The sequence below is a fragment of the Salvia splendens genome, chromosome 20, assembly GCF_004379255.2.
Source record: "Salvia splendens isolate huo1 chromosome 20, SspV2, whole genome shotgun sequence".
NCBI lineage: Eukaryota > Viridiplantae > Streptophyta > Magnoliopsida > Lamiales > Lamiaceae > Salvia > Salvia splendens.
The window spans coordinates 23,063,763-23,088,536 of NC_056051.1; the positions used below are offsets into that span (position 1 = coordinate 23,063,763).

General features: G+C 36.7%; 4 protein-coding genes across 5 annotated transcripts; 3 read left to right on the forward strand and 1 right to left on the reverse strand.

Moving 5' to 3' along the window:
• The first annotated feature begins 1,644 nt into the window (after positions 1-1,644).
• LOC121782434 (auxin response factor 9-like) lies at positions 1,645-5,936 on the forward strand. Its single transcript, XM_042180283.1, has 14 exons — positions 1,645-1,946; positions 2,055-2,173; positions 2,334-2,429; positions 2,640-2,696; positions 2,826-2,978; positions 3,068-3,152; positions 3,355-3,445; positions 3,538-3,702; positions 3,801-3,914; positions 4,008-4,080; positions 4,166-4,319; positions 4,416-4,987; positions 5,102-5,289; positions 5,375-5,936. Exons 1-14 carry the CDS (start codon positions 1,898-1,900, stop codon positions 5,508-5,510), a joined length of 2,052 nt encoding a protein of 683 aa, XP_042036217.1. The 5' UTR covers positions 1,645-1,897; the 3' UTR covers positions 5,511-5,936.
• A 2,954-nt stretch (positions 5,937-8,890) lies between these two features.
• On the forward strand, positions 8,891-12,508 carry LOC121782554 (cellulose synthase-like protein G3). 2 transcript variants are annotated; one of them, XM_042180438.1, is made up of 5 exons: positions 8,891-9,522; positions 10,580-10,858; positions 10,940-11,404; positions 11,499-11,846; positions 11,921-12,508. In XM_042180438.1, exons 1-5 carry the CDS (start codon positions 8,926-8,928, stop codon positions 12,464-12,466), a joined length of 2,235 nt encoding a protein of 744 aa, XP_042036372.1. In that variant the 5' UTR covers positions 8,891-8,925; the 3' UTR covers positions 12,467-12,508. The 2 variants fall into 2 exon arrangements, with proteins under 2 accessions (XP_042036372.1, XP_042036373.1); XM_042180439.1 differs by lacking the exon at positions 10,580-10,858.
• On the reverse strand, positions 12,478-17,250 carry LOC121782556 (bZIP transcription factor 16-like). Its single transcript, XM_042180440.1, has 14 exons — positions 17,097-17,250; positions 16,842-16,951; positions 16,274-16,399; positions 16,138-16,191; positions 15,977-16,051; positions 15,707-15,796; positions 15,552-15,611; positions 15,230-15,399; positions 14,858-14,912; positions 14,509-14,545; positions 14,136-14,422; positions 13,368-13,445; positions 13,158-13,283; positions 12,478-12,946 (listed from the first exon to the last, which is right to left on the reverse strand). The coding sequence occupies exons 3-14, from the start codon at positions 16,346-16,348 to the stop codon at positions 12,863-12,865; spliced, it is 1,191 nt and encodes a 396-aa protein (XP_042036374.1). The 5' UTR covers positions 16,349-16,399; positions 16,842-16,951; positions 17,097-17,250; the 3' UTR covers positions 12,478-12,862.
• A 3,223-nt stretch (positions 17,251-20,473) lies between these two features.
• LOC121783065 (2-(3-amino-3-carboxypropyl)histidine synthase subunit 1-like) lies at positions 20,474-22,171 on the forward strand. Its single transcript, XM_042181114.1, has one exon. It carries the CDS (start codon positions 20,584-20,586, stop codon positions 21,931-21,933), a length of 1,350 nt encoding a protein of 449 aa, XP_042037048.1. The 5' UTR covers positions 20,474-20,583; the 3' UTR covers positions 21,934-22,171.
• The last annotated feature ends 2,603 nt before the right edge of the window (positions 22,172-24,774 follow it).

The following is a 24,774-nucleotide window of genomic DNA, read 5'->3' on the forward strand; positions in this document are numbered from 1 at the left end:
AGAAGCTGTCACTTTGATGCAATGAATTCGGATAAAACTTTTTCCTCCGAATATTTCATCTTCCATTTATCACTGAATATAAATTCTTGAACATCATAACCTCAAAATAGTGAATCAACCCTGCTTGAATAGTAAAAATGCTATTGGGTCATTCTAGTGCAATTGCAATTACAAAATTACTAATATAGTAACACGAGAAAATAAATTAGAGCCATATAGCCTCACAAATCATGGCATATCTAACTAACAATGACAACATGTGTAGAAATTCAACTAATCTGAAAATAATATTAATATTAATATTAGGTAAACTGAGTCAAGAAACTAACTAGTGTGAGTGAGGACAAGAGAAAAGTCAATTATAGGAAACATTAGTATATTCCCAAACAATTCCTCAAAAAAATTGGAAGTAAGATCCAATTTATATTATTCAACTCTCAAGTGGCCATGTACTTGTCTTAATTGGGACATTTTATTTAATTACGAAAACCCTTTGTTCAGAATATTGGGTACAATTAATGGAGTAACATTTAAGCAATTAATCAAGGATATATTTGTTTGAATTTATGGGAAAGACTAATACGTAATTCATAAGATTGCTATATATATATAAACATTCTAAGTATTTAGTCAATCGTAATATATTTTAAAATAGATTCATTTTAAACTGACACGCTTCATGATTAACTAATTTCAAACATATTAAAACAAACCTAATCAAATATAATGGGACATACTTTAATTATTTACTACAACTGCTTATATAAATGTATATATTAAAAGCACTTAATGGAACCGTGCATAAAACCTTTTTCCTTCTAAAATAACGATTGATCGACATAAAAAAACATATCTTCTCCATACATAATCAGTTATTTGTTTTATGTTTATCATTTTGTAAAATAAGAATAATATTATGTTACATATTATGTTTATCATTTTGTATTTAGCTATATTAACATTATTGTTTTACTTTATATTTTATTTGATTTCAATACACAAAAAATTGTTATTATTAATTTTACATAAAAATAAATCACCATTTATATATGCGCCCACTATTAATTTGAACATATTAAAAAAATACTCCGTAAATAGTTCACTATGCTTCTACTTGATGACAAAATACTTATATGATGTTATTTATATGTCTTGGGTGCTTGAAGATAATTTAGATTAATTTTAACAGCACTAAGATTAAACAGTATTGTTCCTCTACCCATTTTAAACACAACTTGATCAATATATTTATTTTCGATGATTAATTATATAAATCAAGATTTATTCCAATTGTAGCATACATTTGAGAATTACAATATCAACATCCTGAATAAAATGCTTATTAAATTTTTGTTTCATAATACCACATGAATATACTAATGATAATCATTAATAATAATAGTGAAACACGAGACAAAATATACTAATTAATGTTGCCATTGGAGACGACACAAGTACTAAAATGAGATATGTATTGTTAAAATCTGACGTGTCATCAAATTTAGCGCCAAAATGTGTCATCATCGGAGCCGTCCGACTCTGGTTAAGGGCTTAACCATGGTTAGTCACGCAACCACCCACATGCACACGCACTCTGCGTGTGCAGTGAAAAAGGAGACAATCAAACCCACATTAATTAATTTACAAGACCCAGCAGTCTAGAGAGAGAGTATATTAAGCTTCTTCTTCAGATTCCTTGAGCTCTCGTTTAAACTATTGCAGTTTGCTCAGCAAAGCGGATACTGTTTCGCTGTGATTACGTTGATTGTTTGGTTCGGCGGTTTGAAGGGTGAAGTGCTGCAGCTGGCTGCCTTGTGTATTATATTTGTATTTTTGATTGGGGGTTTCTAGGTTATTTTTAGTTGGAGAGTGGAGAGGTGCGTGTATTGGTTGAGTTATGGCGAATTGGGGCTCGGTTTCTCAGCGGCAGCAGCATGTTTCATCAGGTGAAGCCGAGTTTTTAAGATAATTTTTCGTTTCTTCTGAACTGATTTGTTTGTACTTGCTATTTTGTGAGTTTAATTTAGGAATTTTGTTGTTTTGTGAATTTTCAGGGGTTTCTGTCAAGGATTCGTTGTATGAGGAGCTATGGAGAGGTTGTGCGGGGCCTTTGGTGGATGTTCCCAAAGCTGGAGAAAGAGTTTACTATTTCCCACAAGGTCACATGGAGCAGGTCTGTTGTGCTTGAAAATGCAATTGCTTAATTTTGTTTTTTTCTTCTTGAATGTTCAGATCTTTGAGTAGGTTATTGGATTTAATTTTTGCCGTATCTCGGATTTTGGTTGGATTTTATCTGATATTTGAAAGCCATGCTTTACTTTGGGATGTGTTAGTTGGAGGCATCTACGAATCAGGAATTGAATCAGAGGATACCGATGTTTAATTTGCCTCCGAAGATCCTTTGCAAAGTTTTCAACGTTCAGCTACTGGTAATTGCCTCTCTGTAGTTTGCTTCTTTCGATGTAGATCCGTTGCTTAGGGTGTTTGTGTGTTTTTTGTATTTGTTATGCATAAGCGATAGCATAGCATGGCTTCCAATTATTATCAATTTACTTTGAATTGGCAACTAAAGGAAATGCAGTTGTTGATTCAATTATTGAGTGGTGAGTGATTCACAGCTTTTTTGTATGACTATGTAGGCTGAAAAGGATACGGATGAAGTTTATGCACAAATTACTTTGATGCCAGAATCAGATGTAAGAGCTAATTTTCGCTTTCTCCTTGAGTTTATGAAAATTGCCATCGTGTTGTGCCCAGCTCAAAATTCAAGCAGGCATCTTTTTGGTTTGCAACTTAAACATGTAACTGGGTAAATATGTTTGTAGCAAAGCGAGCCAAGAAGTCCGGATAGTCCTATTGATGAGACTCCTAGACCGGCAGTTCATTCGTTCTGCAAAGTTTTGACTGCTTCGGATACCAGCACACACGGTGGATTTTCTGTCCTTCGTAGACATGCAAATGAGTGTCTTCCCCCATTGGTAACTATTTATCTGTTTCCTTTATCTGTATACATATGTATTCAATGCTAATTTTCTATATTTGCTGACAATGATTGTTCTCCTATCAGGAAATGAGCCTACAGATTCCGACACAAGAATTGATTGCTAAGGATCTACATGGAAATGAATGGCAATTCAAGCATATATTTAGAGGTGAGATACTGTGTTTGTTTTCTAGTAATAGTTTACTTTCGGTGTCACTGATGTTGTATTGTTTTTTTAAGACTATATAAAGAAATTTATTCACCTGGGTCTTGTAGCAGGCATGGAAATAGTAGCTCTTCGGGCATGATACTAATAGATAGTAATTTATATAGTGGGAAATTGAAAAATATATTTGGCTTTCAATGAACAGGTCAACCTAGGAGGCATTTGCTAACTACAGGTTGGAGTACATTTGTCACTTCTAAGCGCATAGTCGCTGGTGACTCTTTTGTATTTCTAAGGTACTTATAGATGTTATATACGTAAACAACATTTCATTATGAGGATTTCTGTTTTCTGAGTTGAGTTCATGCATATACCTTTGTTGCTCTAGGGGAGAGAATGGGGATTTGCGGGTTGGGGTCAGGCGCCATGCTCGTCAACAGATTTCTATACCCTCTTCAGTGATATCAAGTCAGAGCATGCACCTGGGAGTGCTTGCAACAGCATCTCATGCTGTCATGACTCAGACCATCTTTGTTGTTTATTACAAGCCAAGGTCTGAAACAATCTCCCTTGAATTGCAACCTTGCATTTTATAATCTGTACTTATCTTAACTGTTTTTTTTTTGTTTTTTTTGCTTCTACTCATTTTAGGACTAGTCAGTTCATAGTTGGCCTGAACAAATATCTAGAATCCATTAATCATGACTTTGGAGTTGGCATGAGATTCAAGATGCGTTTCGAGGGAGATGATTCTCCTGAGAGAAGGTTGGTCAAACACTTGTAGACATTGACTGCATAGTTGGTACAGTGGTACATTATTTGAGTTGCTAAAAGGTCTTATTCTATTTTTCCTGTCAGGTTCTCAGGTACGATTGTTGGGGTTGAAGATATGTCGCCTCACTGGAATGATTCGAAATGGAGAACATTGAAGGTCAGTACGCATTCTGTTATTCCAGAATCTGTTGTTTATTGCTGAAGACTTAAAACTGTACATGTCTTTTTTTTTTATTTCTCAGGTTCAATGGGATGAACCGGCATCCATCCCAAGGCCAGAAAGGGTTTCTCCGTGGGAGATAGATCCATTTGTTGCATCAATTCCACCAACTCTAGTTCAGCCACCTACCATAAAGAATAAACGGTTTCGACCACATATTGAAATTGCTGTTCCTGGTTGGTTTGCTTTCCACTAAATTTTGATATTCTGTGTGCTTCTATATCTGTACTCTATTGTCTTACTTTATTTTATTTGTTACGGTAATGCTGTAGAAACTATAACTTCAATTGCATCACCTACATGGAACCTTGGTCATGATGCCCATCAAATAAATCACAGTTTTGAAGGACAAAGAAGCAGCTATATTAATAACTCACATACTAAACAAACAGATGCTAGCACCACACCTATGAAACACAGCAATGATGGTGTACCAACCACTCGTACGGATGGAGGGTGGCATCCTCCCCTTCATGTGCATGCTGAAGAAACTGAAGAGAGTAAAAGTGCTTGGTCAGTTATTTCAAACCATTCAGCTCCAAACTCAAGAAGTCAGTTTAATACCCTTGGTACTGCATGTACTGATGTAAGGATGCCAGATGCTCAGCCATCTTGCAGGTTGTTTGGGTTCAATTTGAAAAGTCCATCAATAGCTCCTTCAAGATTAGCTGATATACCAAACGATAGTGGTGAAGTACACATCCCAAGTGCTCTATCCTCAGCTGATTCAGAACAGAAATCTAGTGTTTCAAAGGAGTTTAAAGACTTGAGGCAAGATCAGTTGCAAGTACCAACAAAGGAGATCCAGAGCAGACAGAGCAACTCCTCCAGAAGCCGCACCAAGGTATACGGAAGATTATTGTAACTGGATATTAATCTTCTTTCTTAGGATTGATATGTTACTTGCCTGAAAGATTAATTTCATTCTCCATTCGTGACATAAAAATCCTTCGAGTAGGTACAAATGCAAGGGGTGGCTGTTGGTCGAGCAGTGGATTTGACAACTTTGAAGGGATATGATAATCTTATTACTGAGTTGGAAGAAATGTTTGAGATTAAGGGGGAGCTGCAGTCACGAAATAAATGGGAAATTGTGTTTACGGATGATGAAGGGGACATGATGCTTGTGGGTGATGATCCATGGCCGTAAGTTTTCATGCCCCTTGTTATATACAACTTGTTTCGTAACCTCTTTAGTTTGTATGTTTGATATATCAAAATCTTTCTGCAGAGAATTCTGCAACATGGTTAGGAGAATTTTCATCTGTTCTAGCCAGGATGTCAAGAAAATGAAAGGAAACAAGCTCCCTGTATCCGCAACAGAAACTGAAGCAGCTGGTTTCGTCTTTGAAAATATTGGAGATTAAGATCAACTTCCCTACCACTCCTTTTGATTTGGCTGCTTTTGAAATTCTTCTATCGTAGAATCTCGATGTGGACAGCTCAGGTAACAGAGTACTTGTTTGGTTGCTGGAACGGGTTTGTTTGTTGTTTGCAGTGACCAGGGGATGGCAGAATCCAGCTAAAATTGACGTAGCGAATCTTTCGACTTATTTGAGGTATGACGAGACTGAGTGACAACTAATCAATGGAGTAGAAGTAAAATCTGTGAATAGTAGAGTGTGTTTGTGGTGAATTTGGATGAGGACACAGCGCCATTCTCAACCTAATCTGTAAATACTAGTAGTAGTAGTATTTGTGATTGGCATCTGCAAAATTTGAAGCTTCTTTTTTCTCTGTTAAGTGTCAAACTCGGACTAATTAATGCTTCTATATTCAGTGTGTTGTCAAAACTCGAAACTTTTCTAAATCGATAAAATCCTCTCCATAGCGATTATGTAAAGAAGTTGGCCATCCCCTCATGACATTACATCTATATATATTAAAACTCTATTTTGTAAAATGATTCTTTGAATGAAGCTTGTACCAAGTGGGGTTTGCTATTTTTGGAAAATGTCAAATAAGTACTCTCTCTATCCATAGCTTTCGATGATATTAATTGCAAGAATAGTCTCACTCTACTGGGATGGAAAGTGGCAAGTGATAAGAGGACCACAACTACATAAAATACTACTATTTTCTTCAAGATTTTGATTACTTTTTCTATTTTACTAAAAATTATGATTTGGAATCGGATTATTATCAAGACAGTTTATGCTGGACAACAAACTATTTCAGATACATAAATCTTTATTTTTGTGAAAAATGAGAAAAGAGAAATCTAAAGGAGAAGTGTCTGTAAGTACTTGAAACTGTAATTTTGTTTAGCATAGTATTGGCACTGAGGGAAGTTATTGAACTTTGGAATGTAATGTCAATTTGTCTAATTGATGATCTCGAAATTGAACCACCAAATTTGAGGTCCCTACAATCTAAAGACACAATATGTTTTGCCTTCATCATCAAACAAATTGACATAGGGTTTAGAATATTTCAACACCCACCACAGAATTAATGCTGAAATTTCAAACTTGAGTATCGTATGACAAACCTTTGACACAAAAATTCTATGTAGTGTTGTCACTAATAGACAGAGTTAATGGCCTGGTTGTAATCTAGAATACTCATAACAAATGATACACATAAAAAAACAGACAAGAAAGTGATGTCAATGTATAAGTGAAATTATGAATGACACATTTAAAGAACACTTGTTGAGTAATCTTTTATTACCAAGTGCTATTAGGTAAATCTTGCGGATGAATCCACCACTATAGGATGCAAGAATAATTTCGATAGTTTAATCAGAAAAGAAAATAAGTATACTAATCTCAACTGAAATTTGCATAATTAACTAATAATTCATCCATCACATATCCAATATACTTTTCACTCTTCCCCTTGACTAATTCAATTTGTATGAATCAACCATATTGAGAAGGTAGTTTTTTATAACACAAATAATGTGGAATATGCTGAGTGTACAATAATTGAGGTTTCCTTGCAGCCAATGATATAAGTTCAGATACGACGTCGTAACGTTGCACACTTTCCGAGGTATTTATGGTAGTATTAATAAATCGTTTTCTACTCAACTCTCAAGACTCGAGATAAGTTGGAATTCCATCATTGGAGATTCATGAATGATTCCAAACTCATATTTAAATATTTTTGCAACGAATTTTTTTTCTACAGTGTTAATATTCTTTTGCAAACTTATTCTGATCATGAAATGAGGTCTCATATTTTTATTTAATTTGCAGTTATGGTAAAAGTTGAATGAGTCAAGAGTTAATTGCATGGTTGTCTATGTTTGTCTCTAATAATCGTAGTTGTATCCTAAAGATTCGTATCCTTTTGGTTTAAACTAATAAATCAATGGAGAAACTTTTTTTTCTAAGTTAGTCTAATTTAGGATACTATTATTAGTTTATTATTATCAATTATGTATACCGAATTACCGATGTACGCAGAGCCGTGACAGAAGTTGATATCAAAGCATGATTAAGAAAGTCCAGATTAGCTTAATTTAAACAATAATATAATAGGAAGGTAAATTTTATACGTTTTGAACACAAAGGGATATGAAAAGGACCATGATTGTTAATAATAGGAACCGTAAACAAATTTAGCAAATTTAATAACTTTACAACTGCTCCATAAAATGCTTATTTCAATTGTTTGTTTATTTCTAAATGTGCAAGGTTGAAAACCACATATTCGTCGCTACGTAATTAAAGAAAATTGCATTTTAAAATTGTAATACTAACCATTCTTGAGCTACACTGACAGAAAAGAAAAAGAAATACTCCAATAATTGAGTTAAAATTAATGGAGCAAATGACAATAAATGTCAAATCATATTCGCGCCAAATTCGATTGATCATCCGTATTCGTTAGCGATTTTACACTGTTTTTCTATCACTCATCCGTCAATAATGTTCACACAAATTATTCTATTTGTAGTAAAATGTTATTTCATCTTCCGTTAGGGTTTAAACGTCTTAATTTAATTCGACGTGATTTTAAGAAATACTAGACGAAGGAAGTGGATAGAAAATGTTAGTGAAATGTAAATATATTTGTCGAGTAAAAGTGATACCAGAGCAATTTTTTCGTACTGTGCGTACATGTTGACTGCACATGTTTTAGTTAAAAGTGCGTACTCCTTCCGTCCATGAAAAATAGATCAATATATAGATGCGACGTGCGCATTACGATTTGGCGAAAAATTAGTTAAATAAGCTAGAAAAGGAGAAAAAGTGAGTAAAATATTAGAGAAAAGACTAAAGTCAAATTTTGATCCCTTACATTTGGCCTAAAATTCTTTTTGGTCTCTTACATTAAGTTTGTGACCTTTTAGTTTATAACATATTATTTTGATATCTTTTGGTTTCAAACATATTCTTTTGGTCTAACATAACCATTTTTTGTTAAAATTAACCATCAAAATGTTTGATTAATTTAATAAATTAATTATAATCTATGACTAAAGTCCAATTTTGGTCTCGTACATTTTTCATAAAATTCTTTTCGGGTCCCATACATTAAGTTTGTGACTTTATTTGAGACCAAAATGTACCAAAATAATATATTAGGAACCAAAAGGTTACAAACTTAATGTAAGGGACAAAAAAAATTAGACTAAATGTAAGAGATCAAAATTGGACTATAGCCTAGAAAAAAACTTTTCATTTTTAAAAATAAAACTATATTTCATTATTAGCACTCAAAATAAAATTAAAAATTGAACTATTTTTATGGACGGGATGGAATAAGATATACTCCTATAAATGAAGACATGTCAATCCTCCAAAAACAATAAATTGGGAGGCGACAAAAATGAAGAGCGCCACCGCAAGCACCCTTCCGCAGCCGCCACTCCACTCTCTCCACCCGCTGCCGCGCCGCCACTTCAACCGCCTATTCGCAGCGGCCTACACCGCCTCCCTATCCTCCCTCCTCTACCACCACTTCCTCAAACTCCTCCACTCCGCCTCCCCAATCTCCCTCCTCATCTCCCTTTCCCTCCTATTCTCCGACCTCATTCTAGCCTTCATGTGGTCCACATCGCAGGCCTTCCGCATGAACCCGGTCCACCGACACGAACACCCCGAGCACCTCGAAAAGGCGCTGGACCGGAGGGATTTTCCGGGGCTGGACATATTCATATGCACGGCGGATCCCTTCAAAGAGCCTCCAATCGACGTCGTCAACACGGCGCTGTCGGTGATGGCGTACGACTACCCGGCCGAGAAGGTGTCGGTGTACGTGTCGGACGACGGGGGCTCGGAGCTGACCATGTTTGCCTTCATGGAGGCAGCGAGGTTTGGGAGGCTTTGGCTGCCGTTTTGTAGAGAGAATAAAGTAGCAGAGAGATGTCCACATGCGTATTTTAGCTCCACTTATGATTTAACCGCCAAGACCCTCGAAATCAAGGTGAGATGGTTAATCATTTGGTCGACGACATTAATCAAACTTTTTCTAAAATAAAAATTATTTAAGTGGAAACCTAAATTATAAATAATATTTGAAAAACGCTAAAAGTTGGGGATATAATGTTAACTAACTTAAACGCTCTGCTCATGCATGTAAGTGATCGTAGTTTTGTGTTCGCGATTGGTTAATAGTTAATACTAAATTTATATTTATATCTCGTAATTAAAGCAGTGTTAGTGGCCAGTATCAAATTGATTTTAGCAACCACTCAAGTCACTGAATTCTTTATACTAGTAGTATATGTTAGAGTTCGTTTCATATTTTGCCATGTTTAGATTTGTTGTGGAGTACTATCTTACTAATGGCGTACGTAACCATGTTAGTTTATGCTGAAAAGAAAATTTTAAAGAGAGCCCAAATTAAATGCTTGTGATATGCTATACCCCTTCCGTCAATAATAATATCTCATTTTGTTATTTTGTGACATTCACGATTTAAAGTGTAATTTTACTTTTTTTAATTTGTGATTAGTGGATCACAAATCACTACACTCATATTTTATTATAAGCTATACTAATTTGTAAGAGTAGAATTAACATTTAACTAACTTTTTTCTATCAACTTTTCATTCGCATTCCTTAGACTTTTTTACTTGTTTGCCCGAAACAGACCAAAATAAGGCCTTGTCGATTTTCAGTCAGATCTTGAAAAATCGTCACCATTTGATTTTTAATCGCCGCATTCACTTTGACAAGAGATAACTATTTATTGTTTGCATGTTTTTCAAACACATGTATTCATCTTAAAAGTTAAAATACAAAGTGTAGTAGTAACAAAGAACTTGATTGATACGGTATAATCCAAATGACTTTTCCCTAGTTTTTGCATTATGTATCCGTTAAAAATCCGTTGGTAATCATCGACATATATGAATCCGTCAGAAAATCGCATGTTTTTTTCTTCCTTCGTAGTGATGCACTTGATAGCTCATCGAATAAATTTCATGTTGGAGTATAATTGTGAATGAATAACACTTGGGAGTATGAAATGGTGATAGATGATGTATGAGAGCATGAAGATGAAGGTGGAAAGTGTGGTTGCAAAAGGTAAAGTGAGTGATGAATACATTTCAAGTGAAGTAGAGAGTCAAATTTTGAAGCAATATAGGAACAAAGATTTTAGTAGACAAAATCATCCCCCTATCATTCAAGTGCTATTAAACTCTAAGAAAGATGTGGACTCTTGTTGTGAGCCTATGCCAAATCTTGTATACATCTCTAGAGAGAAGAGCAAGGGAAGGCCACACCACTTCAAGGCCGGTGCCCTCAATGCGCTCGTCAGTCTTCCATTCCGTTCCTTTTTCATTTTCATGTTACATCTCGCATTTCTCTGACCGTTAATTTGTTTCATGTTGAAGCTTCGAGTCTCGGCCACCATGACCAACTCACCAATCATCCTAACACTGGATTGTGACATGTACTCAAATGATCCCACAACGGCCCAAAGAGCATTGTGCTACTTCTTGGACCGGTCCAAGCCCACAGGGCCCAATCCCATTGGGCCAAACTATGCATACCTCCAATTCCCACAACGGTACCATGGGCTCAACAAGGCCGATATATATGCTTCCGAGCACAAGCGTCTCTTTCTAGTAAACTCAATGGGCCTTGATGGTCTAAAGGGGCCCAATTATGTCGGAACGGGATGTTTTTTCAACCGACGGGCCTTCTTTGGAGGCCCGTGCTCGTACGTACCTCCTGAGGCTCTAGAGCTCAGCCCGGATTATATTGTGGATAAGCCCATTAATGGCAAAGAAATTCTTGGGAAGGCCCATCAAGTTGCAGGGTGCTATTATGAAAACCAAACAAGTTGGGGTTCCAAGGTACTATGCACAACCTTTTCTTTACTATAGGTTGAATTGGGGGAACCAAACTTTAAGGTCACTGCAACTATAACGTACAAATGCTTGAATGCAGATTGGTTTCCGATATGGATCGTTAGTAGAGGATTACTACACGGGATATCGGCTTCAATGCGAAGGTTGGAAGTCAGCATTTTGTAATCCAAGTAGGGCTACATTTTTGGGCGATATTCCTATCACTATAAATGATGCTCTAAACCAGGTGAAGAGATGGTCGGTTGGGCTTTTAGAGGTTGCATTTTCCAAGTATAGCCCACTAACATATGGTTCAAGGAATATGGGTATCTTAATGGGCCTCGGTTATGCACACTATTCTCTTTGGCCCATTTGGTCCATCCCAATCACTATTTATGCTTTAGTACCTTCACTGGCCCTCCTTCAAGGGCTTCCCATTTTCCCCAAGGTACAGTTAAGCATCACACTTCAACTAATTGCATTACATGATCTCATACATTTGATGTTTATATGTGTGTTTAGGTTTCAGAGCCTTGGTTCTTGCTATATGCATTTCTTTTCCTCGGTTCGTACGGCCAAGATTGCTTCGATTTCATATCAACACGTGGCACATTCCGGAGATGGTGGAGTGACCAGAGGATGTGGCTGATGAGGGCACCTTCGGCTTTCTGTTTCGGAATGGTGGAATACATAAGCAAGTGTTTAGGTATGGAGACTCATGGGTTCAATGTGACTAGCAAAGTGATGGAGGATGAGCAGAGCCAGAGATATGATAATGGGATCTTTGAGTTTGGTGTTGCATCACCCATGTTTATCCCTTTAGCCTCACTTGCCACCTTGAATCTTGTTGCTTTTCTTGCCGGATTCTTGCGCGTTTTCAATGATGGAGAGTTCGATGCTTTCTTCGTCCAGATGTTCGTTGCTGGTTTTGGAGTGTTGAATAGCTTCCCTATTTATGGTGCTATGTTTTTTAGGAGGGACAGTGGGAGGATGCCTATCAACACCACCTTAACCTCCACTCTCATAGTAGGAGCTCTCTTTGTTCTGTTCAACCAAATTCATGTTTGATACTACATACATATGCAAATGATAGTATTGTTATAAGCTAAAGGTGAGAATGTTTACAATAATGTAAGAAAAGAATATGAAAAGAATGATCCATATGCAACACTAGGAAGATTATTCTCTCCAAATTACTTTTTTCCCATCCAACCATTGTGAGGAACATACAAATTAATAAGAATACCCCTTTTGACAGAATTGGGGGGTAAAGCATGCATATATAAGAGAGCTCTGCTCTATGTGCACCACCTGTCTTCCCTGGCCATAAAACACTGGTCACAACGGGAACTTCAGATGGCGTCGAAACTAAGACGGTCAGCATTGGCGAATATTAGCTACATACTACATAAATATCAGCTTCCCTGTCATGGAAAGTTAGATCAAGCTAACACAGGCCAGATATTACTGAGCATCGTTGTTGCTAGCCCGTTGCTCGTCCCTACTGCACCTAGGATCATCCTCGCCACTAACTTCGCCAAGTCTCTCCTGTTAAACCAATATTATCACTCCCATCAGAAAATAAAATCTTCGGAAAAGCACAAACATGCAGAATAAAATACTTGTCATACTATGGAAAGATTACCGATATAGCTCATAGCATTTCGCCAATTCGAAACTTCAGAAGTGCCGAAAACAGTTATACAATGAGTGTTTGAACAAAACATCCTATGAACAATTGATTAAAAACTGGAAATACCTTTAAAGATGCATTCTGAGCAACAAGTTGCTCATACTCGCTCTCCATACGTGCCATTTTAGCCCTAAGAGCTGCATTTTCCTCTTTTAATTTTTCAGCACGCTGGGCCAGTTCATCGCATTCCGCCTATTCAATGGGAAGAAACCAAAAACATCTTTAAAAATTTGAATTATTATTCTAACACAAAAAAAGGAGGGAGCGGAGAGTGACCTGCTTGCGCAATCTGGATCTACGAGCAGATTCCCTGTTTGACTGCTTTCTTCTCTGTCTTTTAAGCTCCCTTTCATCCTGGACTCTCAGTAGGCATATACAAAGTCAAAGTCTCGGGAAAATTAATAAATAAACAAATAAAAATGATCACACTGAAGCAAAACCTCAATTTTCCCAAGAAAAATAAGTAGCAAGTTTAGAAGATTAATAAAGATTAAATTTAAATCTATAAAACATATAGCAATTAGATGGTGTCACGGTATACAATGTATCAATCACAGTGTGAAACAACTAGTATGAAACTGCAGTTTTACAAATCACAAGTTGCAATTATGCAAGACCAAAACCGTATGCCTGAGCAATTCACTTGATGACACTGAAAATATATGATCAATTCAATTTGTCAGTTGTAATTCAATTAACGTTGTCTGAATTTGTTATAATCTATCTACATGTGTCAAGCCAACATCCTATATTCACCCATGCTTTCACTGGTTTTGAGATGAAAATATTATGAGTAGCCTGAAAAAAGTATCTGCAATTTGTTAGGTCAATTTTATGTTAAACCTACAATCTAATTAACTGCAATGATATACAAAAGTTCATTTCACAAACGTTTTGCTCATTCTCATTCAGGAAACTGAAAGAATCCATCTAAGTGTAGACTTAACTTTAAACTTATCTTAATTTCTATGAGAACGAACAAGTGTAATTCCTTTTCAGCAAGAAGAAATACAATGTTTAACAAAAATACAAAGAAAGGGAAACCTGAATCCATAGTTGTGACTGCACGTTATCTCTTGAGGTTGTGGCGGGAATTCCTCCAGCTACTGGAGCAGCTGGGACCTTTCCTCGCATTCCAGGCATAGCACATGATTGTGCACCACCCCAGTAATCCATTCCAATATTTAAGTTGGTAGTGGGACCTGGAACACCACTAACAGCACCCACTGCCGGTGCTGGAATCGACACCATAGCCATAGCTTGATTTGGCATTGCATGAGATGCACCATTTTGAGAATTATTAGATGCACCCCTACTTTGAGGTGGTTCAGCTGTAGCAAGATAACAGAAGGGTCAAAGAAAAAGCTTAAGTAAAATTGAGTTTGCATAGAAAGAGTAGAACTCCTTAAAAACACACCAGAATCTGGCCTGCCACTAGACTTTTCTTGAGATTCCTGCAATAGGTATCCAAAAATTAGTTAAGTACCAGGATGAAAAATAACAGTGATCTGATAACCGGAAAGCTTTTTTAAAAAGCCATGCAAATATGATAATTTGAACAGAGATATCAATTTCAAGAAGCCGTGTGTTTTAGCTTAAAATATCTTAAGGACAACATGACAGGCAAAGGCAGACAAAGTTCAAAACTTCAAATGAAAATTAGTTTTTTTCTGATCAATCTATTTTTTGGTATCTTTCCCTAAAACAAATAGCGCACATTCCCGACATTTCATGAAATTAGTGACAACTGTTGCTACGAAACTTACATTTTGAGAATTTTCGTCACTTCCTTCACTAGAACCTTCACTTGCAGTTCCAGCACTGCACATTTTATCAGCAAAGTTCATTGAGATGACAAAGACACATCATAAAGACAATAGATAATCATATGTCCTAAAAACATGGGAGATCAGACATAATATGAAAAATGAGAAAGACAACCAACTAAAAAGAACCTTAAGGCCACCAAATAAGTAAAAACAACAGAAAAAAAACGAATAAAAATGTCTGCCATATAAAAGAAATTTTTGTGATAACTAAAGTAACAGAAGGCCGATAGATTGCGGTTTTCCAGAACATAATTTAACTAATTGAGCACTGGTGCATCATCACATAATTGTTCCTCATATTATCCATACCTTTTAGGGTGCGCACCATTTTCTGTGGCACCTGATGTTTTTCCAGGTTCGTCGTTCTTCCCTGTGATCATATTTAAACTGCCCAAACTTCCCTTTGATCTTTTGATGGGCAGTTTTCCCTTTCCCTCAGATGACTTTCCATCTACCTCCATGTTTCCTGGAACATTGCACTAGATACATTTGGAAAACATTTCTAATCAGTTTATTGAATAACTTTCTGACTTGGACAACTTAGAAGAACGAACTAAATAACGAGAGAGAGAGAGAGAGAGAGAGAGAGAGAGAGAGAGAGAGAGAGAGAGGAAGAAACAAGATGACTCACTGAGGCTTCAGCAATACCATTAGGAGAAGGTATAGCAAAAGGACTAAAAGGATAAGATCCCTAAAATGTTCAAACACAAATAAGAGGATTATGAGTATCTCTAGACAGCATGGTTGTTAAATATGACTGAACAGAAAAAAGAAAAGATGTTGTACCGGAGCCATAGTCGGATGGGCATATATGCCCCCATGGGGATACATGGCGACGTATGGATGTGGTGGAGTGCCATACGGTGGAATGAATTGCTGCAAAGACCAGAGTAAGCATGCAACTAAGAAACAAACTATGTTTACAAAGGGCCAAGTAGTGAACAGCAATAAAATCTAGGCAAAGTCAATTCTATCCAACAAGATAAGGGAACTTAACACCAATAAGTCTTGGCAATGAAAGATTATCAAATTTTCTGTTTTGCAAAAGTTTCATACCTGAACTCCCCACATGTAGGGGTGCGCCTGCGGACTCGATGCTAAGAACCCATGTGGAGGTATAGGAGAATATGTCTGCAGAAAAAAAACAATCGTAAACATGTTACTATGTTGATATCAACAAAGGAAGACCAGGTGCGTATATCTTAGAACATGTTAACCTGAAACCCAGACCAATCGGCAGGAACTGCACCAGATGCAGAGGAAGTCTGTTCCTGAAAATTCCAAAAGAACATATAAAAAAATTCATTCTAATGAACAAAATTGTTTATATCAATACAAAGGTTCACGTCCAACCTGAGAAGAAGGGGTTTTTGGCTCCTTTAGTTCTTTCCCTTCTTTGGGAGTTTTATCCACATCACTGCCACTCATGATTCAAACTGAACCTACTTCTAGTTTTGCTCGTATTCACTTCAAATCATTCTGTCACAGAAATACCATACAGAAATTATTCACTTCTAATTTTGATGGACATGGATTCAATTGCACAAAGCCAATGACTTTTTACATGAAACTAGCAACCTCTTGAAGCACATGCAGGCCATCTTAGATTAAGATATCAGGCACTCGAATGTTTTTTTAGGCATATAGAATTCACCTGCCAATACATTTAGCCTCATACTAATACACCCTTAAACTAAATTGACATTCACTGAACCCAATTGAGCTAATAAAAAGTTTAAATTTACAATTATCCATATAAAACTACGATAAATCACACTCCAGAAGATCGTCGGAAAAACGAAACAAACCAAGGATACATATATATAGCTTAAAGATAAGAGATTGAATCCAACTCAAATAACTACATAGCTTATCAAGACAATGATTCAAGGTTTCAATAATTCCAAAATAATTGCTATACCACTAATAGACAAGAGCCGAAACCCGGTGAATACGACCAGTGAGTCAACTCAGCTACACCACGGCTGGAACAAGAATTCGAATAGTTTTGCAATTAAAGAGACGTGTCTCCTACAAAGAGGAAGGGGAACCAGAAAACAAACAAAAATTCAGACAATTTTCCGAAATTCAGCTGCAAACAATAAAGAACCCAAATTGGGGGAATCAGGAGAGAGAAAATTAGAGCTTGGTTTGTGAGATCGTCGACATTGCTGACCTGTGCCGTTGTCCCGATGATTAGCAGAGAGAGGGAGGAGAGAGCGCCGATGTGGTGTCCACCGTGGATTTAAGGGTTGATGATTGGATCCAAGTCGTGGACTGTTTAACGGCTGAGATGAAGTCACGTACTGCCGTAAAAATGTCGCCACATTGATTGAGGTATGGAGCTCTCGGGTCCGATCCGATATGGATTAGGGGTCCGACTCGGATGGCCCGTTTACGATAACTTGTAACTGGGCCCTACCGGCCTCCTGGTCCAGCAATGGAAGAAATTAAGAAAGTTTCATTTATTACTTTTATCCCATTAATCATTCGGGGTTTTTTATTCAACTATCTTGCTTGTACTCGATTATGGCTTTTAGTGGGCCTGGGCCCGGGCCAGTCCTAGGTTTGTAAAAAGGCCCAATTGAAGCCCGTTTAACCTACTAAGCCCAGCTCAAGGCAGCTCCATTTCATTGGTGGGCCGGGCCTGACCAGCTCATACTAGGCCTGGGCTGAGTCGGCTCGGCCCGTTTGACATCTCTAATCCTATCATTCAGGGTTTTTTATTCAACTATCTTGCTTGTACTCGATTATGGCTTTCATTAATTTTTATTAAAATTATATGAGGAATAATTAATATTATTAAAATTATCTCAAAATTGTTACTCTCGTTGACAAGATCTCAAAATCAACTTTACGAACTGAGATATCTCATTAAGACTACCGTGAATTTTTTTGAGAGACAATATATATGAGAACACAATAAATATTTTATTTCACTTACTTATATTTTTAAGAAGTAGACTTTACATTCAACTAATTTACTCTACTTATATTTTATTATAAAACTAATACTTTATCTGTCTTACTCATTTTTCTTTTTTATTTATCGTATTTAAAATGACTGTCTCATTAGAAAAAATAGAAACCTCTTTTTATCTGTATATACAAAATAAAACTGCATAAAATTTCATATCATCTAAGGAATAAGTCACCTTCTTTGTGACAGAGAGAATATGTAAAAGGATAACTTATATTCCACTAACTTTTATCATACTTTTTCTATAAAACAAGATATTTTTAGTAGGACGGGAGTATAAAGTTCACTATAAATAAGTCTAATATAAGTTGTATAATTACGATTTTGACCTTGCCAAAGCTACATAAAATACTCCTATTAAGCGGTTACCTTTGTTAAAGAAGCCCGCGGATTTTCAAACCTTTAATTTTTAATTTTTCAGGTATTTATCTTCTTATTTTTGACGTATATATCCGGGAAGAGGCAATTGTTAATTTTCTTCATTTGCTTCACCCCGTTGATTTCTATCATCGGTCGAGATGATTTTGATTTTCCAGATTTTACCGAAAACTTCTGGTGAAATACACCCCAAACACGCGCATTTAAAGACGTACATCTTCGTAGGAAACCGCAAAACGGTTACGAGCATTCACAGCCATAGGCAGCTTGTAGCTCTTGTATATGCGCTCGCGTTGCTGTGGGAAGTGTATTTTTCCGAATCGAAGATTATCTACGAAAATAACCCGTAAATACAGTTCCATTTTCGATAGTAATGCAGCTGCTGTTGTAATTTGCAATTGATGAGTTTGTGTGTTGATTATTGCATGCCTATGTAGCTAGGGTTTTTATGTGCAATTGAGGCTTTCAGCACGTAGAGTTTATAAATTTCGCGATGGATTTTCCACTCTTGAATTGTTCTTTTAAGCTTAGGAGGAATGGAGTAGGAGGACTGAGGGATGAGGAAGCTGATCCCGAGATAGAGGAGATGTGGGACACAGTTGCGGCTGGTGATTCTGAGGTTTTCCTTGTTTTGCCAAGTCGGAATTGTTTTTTAGAATTAATTTCCTTGGGAGTTATTTGACAAATGAAGTTAATTTGCCTCTCTTAATTTAATTTCATTTTGTACTTCCACCATGTCAATGTGGTTAAAGATGAAATCAATCTCTGAACTATTTAAGTGGAAAATTATCTTTCAGTTTTAGAGTGGGAATGCTACTTTGAGGAGTACTAGTGTTTTTTATGCATATGAACTTAATTTATAAAGTAACTACAATCAAACAATTGAACGTGGTTCCAATGGGTGTAAAAAAGCAACTGAACCCATGAGTCAATAAACAGATGGATGTTTGATTGATCTGTTTCTACAATTGAGCAATCATGTTGATTGATTTCATGTCTCATTTGATAGGAGGATCAAGATGGCGTTAGGACCATGTATGATGATAACTTCATTGATGACAGAGGCTTGCAAAGTGGGAATATTTTTCTCGTAGTTGCATCAGGTTTTTACCATCGTGAAGTCAATGCATTTGTCATCCATTGATCTTGACAACAGTTACGTTCTGATTTTCCATGGCTACTGAAGAATGTTGAAGTTAACTAGTCGATCGTATCATTCTTTATGCTCCTTCTCGTCCTTCATATCGGTGGATATGCAACCGATGGTCATTGCTAATGCTGGTGACTTTGATTGTTATCTTGATTTGTTAAATGTTTATGCACGCAGATGAACAAGAAGCTACAGCAGCAGTTGAAAGGGCCAAAGCGAAAGCAGCTACAGGCTACAAAGCTGAGTGTTGAAGGTGATGGTATGGTGAAATATCTCTAGCTATTTTACACTCCCCTAACTTAGATCAAGCCTCAAGGCAGTGACGCTGCTTTGATCTCCAGCCTGACTTACTAGCTGTTAGTTTAGAATTTTCAGCGACTGGTTATTGAGAATATAATATATTCATGCCAATTTTTGACCGGCTATCAGATTCTGTTGTACCTCAGATATAGTAATGACCTCGTTCTGACTAGTTTTGCACTTGGAGTCTAGAGAGACGAGCATTTTTCCAAGATCGGACCATTTATAAATTTTAATGAAAATTCAAGTTACTTTTCATAGTACTTTTTCAAATTACGGACATTTTTACACTTAATTTCGAAATTCTAATCCATAAATCCTAAATACTCTAAAATTGGTCACTTTTTACTTTTACCATTTTTTTAGTGGATCACACATTCCACTTACTAATTTTCATTCACATTTTATTATAAAATTAATATATAAAAATAAGACTCTCGTACCATTCCCCTTTTTCTACTTACTTTCTGTTTCATTTCTTAACATTCATGTTGGGTGACAAATTATTAGGGGTGGAGGGAGTAATAAACTAAATCTTGAGATGATAAAATAATGATCTTATGAATTATAATGATGCGAAAAGAGGATAAAATATGAGTGTGAAGTATGTTAATTATTGCCAAAAATACTAAAAAGAGATACGTCGAGTATTATGTGTAACTACCAATATTCAAATTAAATGTCTTATTTAAGCCCAAATATTCGTCTTGGGCCATGATAAATGGGCTTAGTATAAGGCCGAGGTTAAGAGTCCAACTCCAAATCCAAGTTTAATTTTGTCATCAGATTCAGCGGGAATTCGCCGACACGCACTAGAGCGTATTTCTCATCAATCTCCGGCCGCCGCCGCTGACAATGGCTGAACCAATCGCCTCCAACCAGTTAGTGCTGGAGCAGCAGCAGCCTCCTCCAAAACCGCGACCCAAGCGCTTCGTGAAGAACCAAATCCCCGACTCCCTCCTCAACGACGCTGCGCTCAACGCCGCCATCTCCCTCCTCCCAGCCAACTACAATTTCGAGATTCACAAAATCATCTGGCGCGCGCGCTCCTCCAACGCCACCCGCGTCGCTCTCCAGTTCCCGGAGGGCCTCCTCATGTACTCGCTCGTCATCTCCGACATCCTCGCCACCTTCGCCGCCGTCACCCACTGCTTCATCCTCGGCGACGTCACCTACGGCGCCTGCTGCGTCGACGACCTCTCCGCTCGCGCCGTCGACGTCCACCTCCTCGTGCACTTCGGCCACAGCTGCCTCGTCCCCATCGATTCCACCACCGTCCCCGTGCTCTACATCTTCGTCGAGATCGCAATCAACACGCGGAAGCTCCTCCATGAGCTGAATTTCAATTTCAGCCCTGATCAGATCAGTAATTTCGTCATGGCTGGAACTATTCAATTTTCCAATGCGATCCGCGTGGTGAAGCCGGAGCTGGAGAAATTAGGGTTTAGGGTTTTGATTCCCCAATCGAAGCCCCTTTCTGCGGGAGAGGTCCTCGGGTGCACTGCACCAAGCGTGAAGATACAAGATTGTGCGGGAAAGGACAGTGTGATTATCTTTGTGGCAGATGGAAGGTTCCATTTGGAGGCGTTTATGATTGCAAATCCGGATATTAAGGCTTTTAGATATGATCCTTATTTGGGGAAGCTGTTCTTGGAGGAGTATGATCACGTGGGGATGAAGGAGAATAGGAGAAAGGCGATAGAGAGAGCAAAGGGGGCGAAAACATGGGGAATTGTATTGGGGACGTTAGGCAGGCAAGGGAATGCTTCTGTGTTGAACAGGTTGGAAGGGAAAATGAGGGATAAAGGATTGGATTTTATGGTGGTTTTGATATCCGAATTGTCGCCTAAGAAGATTGAGCTGTTCGGGGATGCAGTTGAGGCTTGGGTTCAGATTGCATGTCCCAGACTGTCTATTGATTGGGGCGATGCGTTTAAGAAGCCGTTGTTGACATCCTTTGAGGCTGAGATTGCACTAGGGGATTTGCCTGGGTGGTGGGAGAGAAAATTAGAGTGTAATGACAGTTCAGAATGTGGCCAGAGTGAAGGTTGTTGTGGAAATGGCAATATGCAAAAGGGTGTGGATTATCCAATGGATTATTATGCACAGGATGGAGGGGAGTGGAATTCTTCTTACTCGAAGAAGCTTGCTCGTAATCGTGGGAAAAATAATCAGTGTTGCAATGGAAATAGTGTGAGATGTTAAATGATTTGGATGAGATTAAAGATAAAACTACATGTCATTGTTATACCCCAGTTTTTGTGTAGGATTTCAGGGCTTGTATCTTTTAACATATTGAAGTCGGGATTGAGTTTTGTTCCGGCCTATATCTATTTGTTAAATAATTATGTTTATGCTCACTTCATGTTTGTGCTTGAAATTTTAGGATTCGGGGTCATATGCTTCATGTGTTTTGCAATGAATACATTGGAAGATTTTTTAAGTTTCTGGTTTCTGAATGCTAGTTTTGCTTTGAAATGTGTCTACATTTCAGAGACAATTGTAACAGACAAATTGTATGATACTAATATATGCTATGCCTATGCTTAATTTAGATTGGAATTGGGGTGTGATTAGTGAGAGCTTCATTAATTGTCACCTTATCCACCTGACAAAGTATTTGGCCGTGTTTGTGTTTCTGGGTGATTACGCAGAGTGTCTTGATTTGTGAAGCTATACATAATCTCAGTTTTGGGCTTACTGTGCAACAATCTCTTTAGGCTGATCAGGTTGAGTTTAGGTTGCTGTAAATATGGGAATTGCTTTATATCGTTTCTGTTATCTTCATTTCCACTAAGGAGCATGATTGGACAGAAAACCAACCTGGATATGGTCCATTTATGTTTTTACAGTGGTTATCTTCCTAATCTGTTGTTTAATTGCTAAACTTGCTTTTCCCAGTTGTTTTATCAAAGCAAGCATCTTTCCTTCTCTTGATCAGGTTATCAATCAGCCACCCTATAGTCTGATTCCTGAAAACTGGGATCACATCCTTCGCACCTGCAGACAACGTCACTATGATGACGATGGTGATGGAGATCGTTGAGAGATATGCATTTTTGCGAAAGCTCAGCTTCTACTGTGCAGAACGGTTCGCTGCTTCTCAGGTATACTTTGCTTGCATTGTAGCAGATATATTGTGAGTGATTGGTGGTTGTGGTTGTGGTTGTGGAATTAAAAATAGATGAGATTGTTGATAGTGATAATGGGAGCAGAAGCACGAGTTAGTGCTCCTAATAGGAATTCAATTCAAGAATCGTTTCGCCGCTTCCAGATTAGTTGCCCAGCTATAATTTGCAGGAGAGATGATTCAACAGAAATGTTCCATTTTTTGAATGAGAAAATGTGAATCAGAATCCACTTTGTGATGAAATATGTGGCTGTGGTGGCAGCTACTGCTTCAATATCACTCTCTCTCTCTCTCTGTCATGAATATTCAATTGGCTCCACCTTCAATTTGTGACAAGCATACAAAGAATTGTACCCTTTGGATGCTTGAACTAATAACGGCAGTGACATCATTTCTTCACCGTCTTTTTCACACTGCCACTCACTGTTTTCTACCAACTGAAATCATCCAAAACATCAGTTTCTTTACATCTAGTCTTTACCAAACAACCACTAATGCTAAACGTGATACTATATCACAAACTTTGTGGGATGAAAGGAAATAAAAATATGAGACAAAATTTCTGGTACAAATGGATAAGTATTATCTTGGATGATAGTATAAATTAACTAACAATGACAATCAATCACTAGAATTATGAAAATTAGATTTTGGATGGATATAAATTAACCAACAATGAGAATCAATCACTACAACTATGAAATAAGTATTAGTTAAAGAGGGGGAGTGGCGTGTCGCATTTTGCTTCATATTCTAATCCACATTGCTCTTTTGATAATTTTTCTAAATTAACCAACAATGACAATCAATCACTAGAATTATGAAGATTAGATTTTAGGAAACAAATTCAAAATAGTATAGTAGCTTATGGAACTAAGTCAAATATACAATAGAAAGTATACTACTAGGTTATGGAATTACCAAACATAGTATGAGCTTTTTTAGGTTATTTCCAAACTAAACTCAAAATCACATGTTAATTTGTCATAAAAGTTTCATTAATCTATTTTATACCAATAATATACTTATTAATAAATTAATTTGTATAAATTTAATTTAATTTAGTTTATAATATAAGGGCAATATGTACATATACATTTATATTAATTAACGATGAGTGTATATTTATAGCAGAAAAAGAGGGGTAATAGCTATCTCATGACTTAATAATTATACGAATTTTTTCTCAAAAAAAATAATTATACTCCATGACTTAAATAATAATGTCATGGTGTAAGTTGTTATTCATGGAAATTTGAGTTGAATCCACATCAAACAAAATTAGGTACACGATGGTACGTACGATTCAAAGGTGTGGGGATGGACTAAATGTCCAAATTTGCATACCTCATTCTCTCATCAATCATTAATATTATGAAAAACATTTACTTTTCTTAATGTCGCGTTTGTGCTGCAAAATGGATTATGACATATGCATAATTAAGAAAATGGGCACCACCATTTTCTTCTTCTTTCTATAAAGAAGCTTGTTTTTCTTGATTGATTTACGCCATTTTTAGGTCTTGGTTTTGTGCCTTTTTTTCTTGGGAAAATATCATGCTTCTTTTTTCTTTAATTAAATCAAACAGTTTTGTTCGATTCAGTATTCGTACTCAAATTTTGATATTTGAATACTAAAATCTAAAATAGAATTTTAATTGATATTCAAATTATTATAAACTTTAAGAGTATTTGATATTTATGGAATCGAATACAACGACGATATAAGAACAATTTAGCTATACAAATAAAAATATTATTTGCTTCTTTGACATATCTAGTTTTGCAGAGTTTATGTCAGAAAACGTGAAATCAAACTTCATTTTGTCCATGTGAAAAAATAGATTGATGCATCAAAGAATGATTATATAATTGACTCTTAAATGAAATTAATTTGAAAATTGGAATTTTCTTTT

Coding starts and splice junctions, on each gene's coding strand:
- LOC121783065 (XM_042181114.1), top strand. CDS start 20,584: ATGGCTGAACCAATCGCCTCCAACCAGTTAGTGCTGGAGCAGCAGCAG.
- LOC121782554 (XM_042180438.1), top strand. CDS start 8,926: ATGAAGAGCGCCACCGCAAGCACCCTTCCGCAGCCGCCACTCCACTCT. Junction 10,859..10,939: donor CCGGTGCCCTCAATGCGCTC/GTCAGTCTTCCA, acceptor TTCATGTTGAAG/CTTCGAGTCTCGGCCACCAT. Junction 11,405..11,498: donor AAACAAGTTGGGGTTCCAAG/GTACTATGCACA, acceptor GCTTGAATGCAG/ATTGGTTTCCGATATGGATC.
- LOC121782556 (XM_042180440.1), bottom strand. CDS start 16,348: ATGAGTGGCAGTGATGTGGATAAAACTCCCAAAGAAGGGAAAGAACTA. Junction 16,052..16,137: donor CCGATTGGTCTGGGTTTCAG/GTTAACATGTTC, acceptor TTTTTTCTGCAG/ACATATTCTCCTATACCTCC. Junction 14,546..14,857: donor GTGACGAAAATTCTCAAAAT/GTAAGTTTCGTA, acceptor TACCTATTGCAG/GAATCTCAAGAAAAGTCTAG.
- LOC121782434 (XM_042180283.1), top strand. CDS start 1,898: ATGGCGAATTGGGGCTCGGTTTCTCAGCGGCAGCAGCATGTTTCATCA. Junction 2,697..2,825: donor CTTTGATGCCAGAATCAGAT/GTAAGAGCTAAT, acceptor ATATGTTTGTAG/CAAAGCGAGCCAAGAAGTCC. Junction 5,290..5,374: donor GTGGGTGATGATCCATGGCC/GTAAGTTTTCAT, acceptor ATCTTTCTGCAG/AGAATTCTGCAACATGGTTA.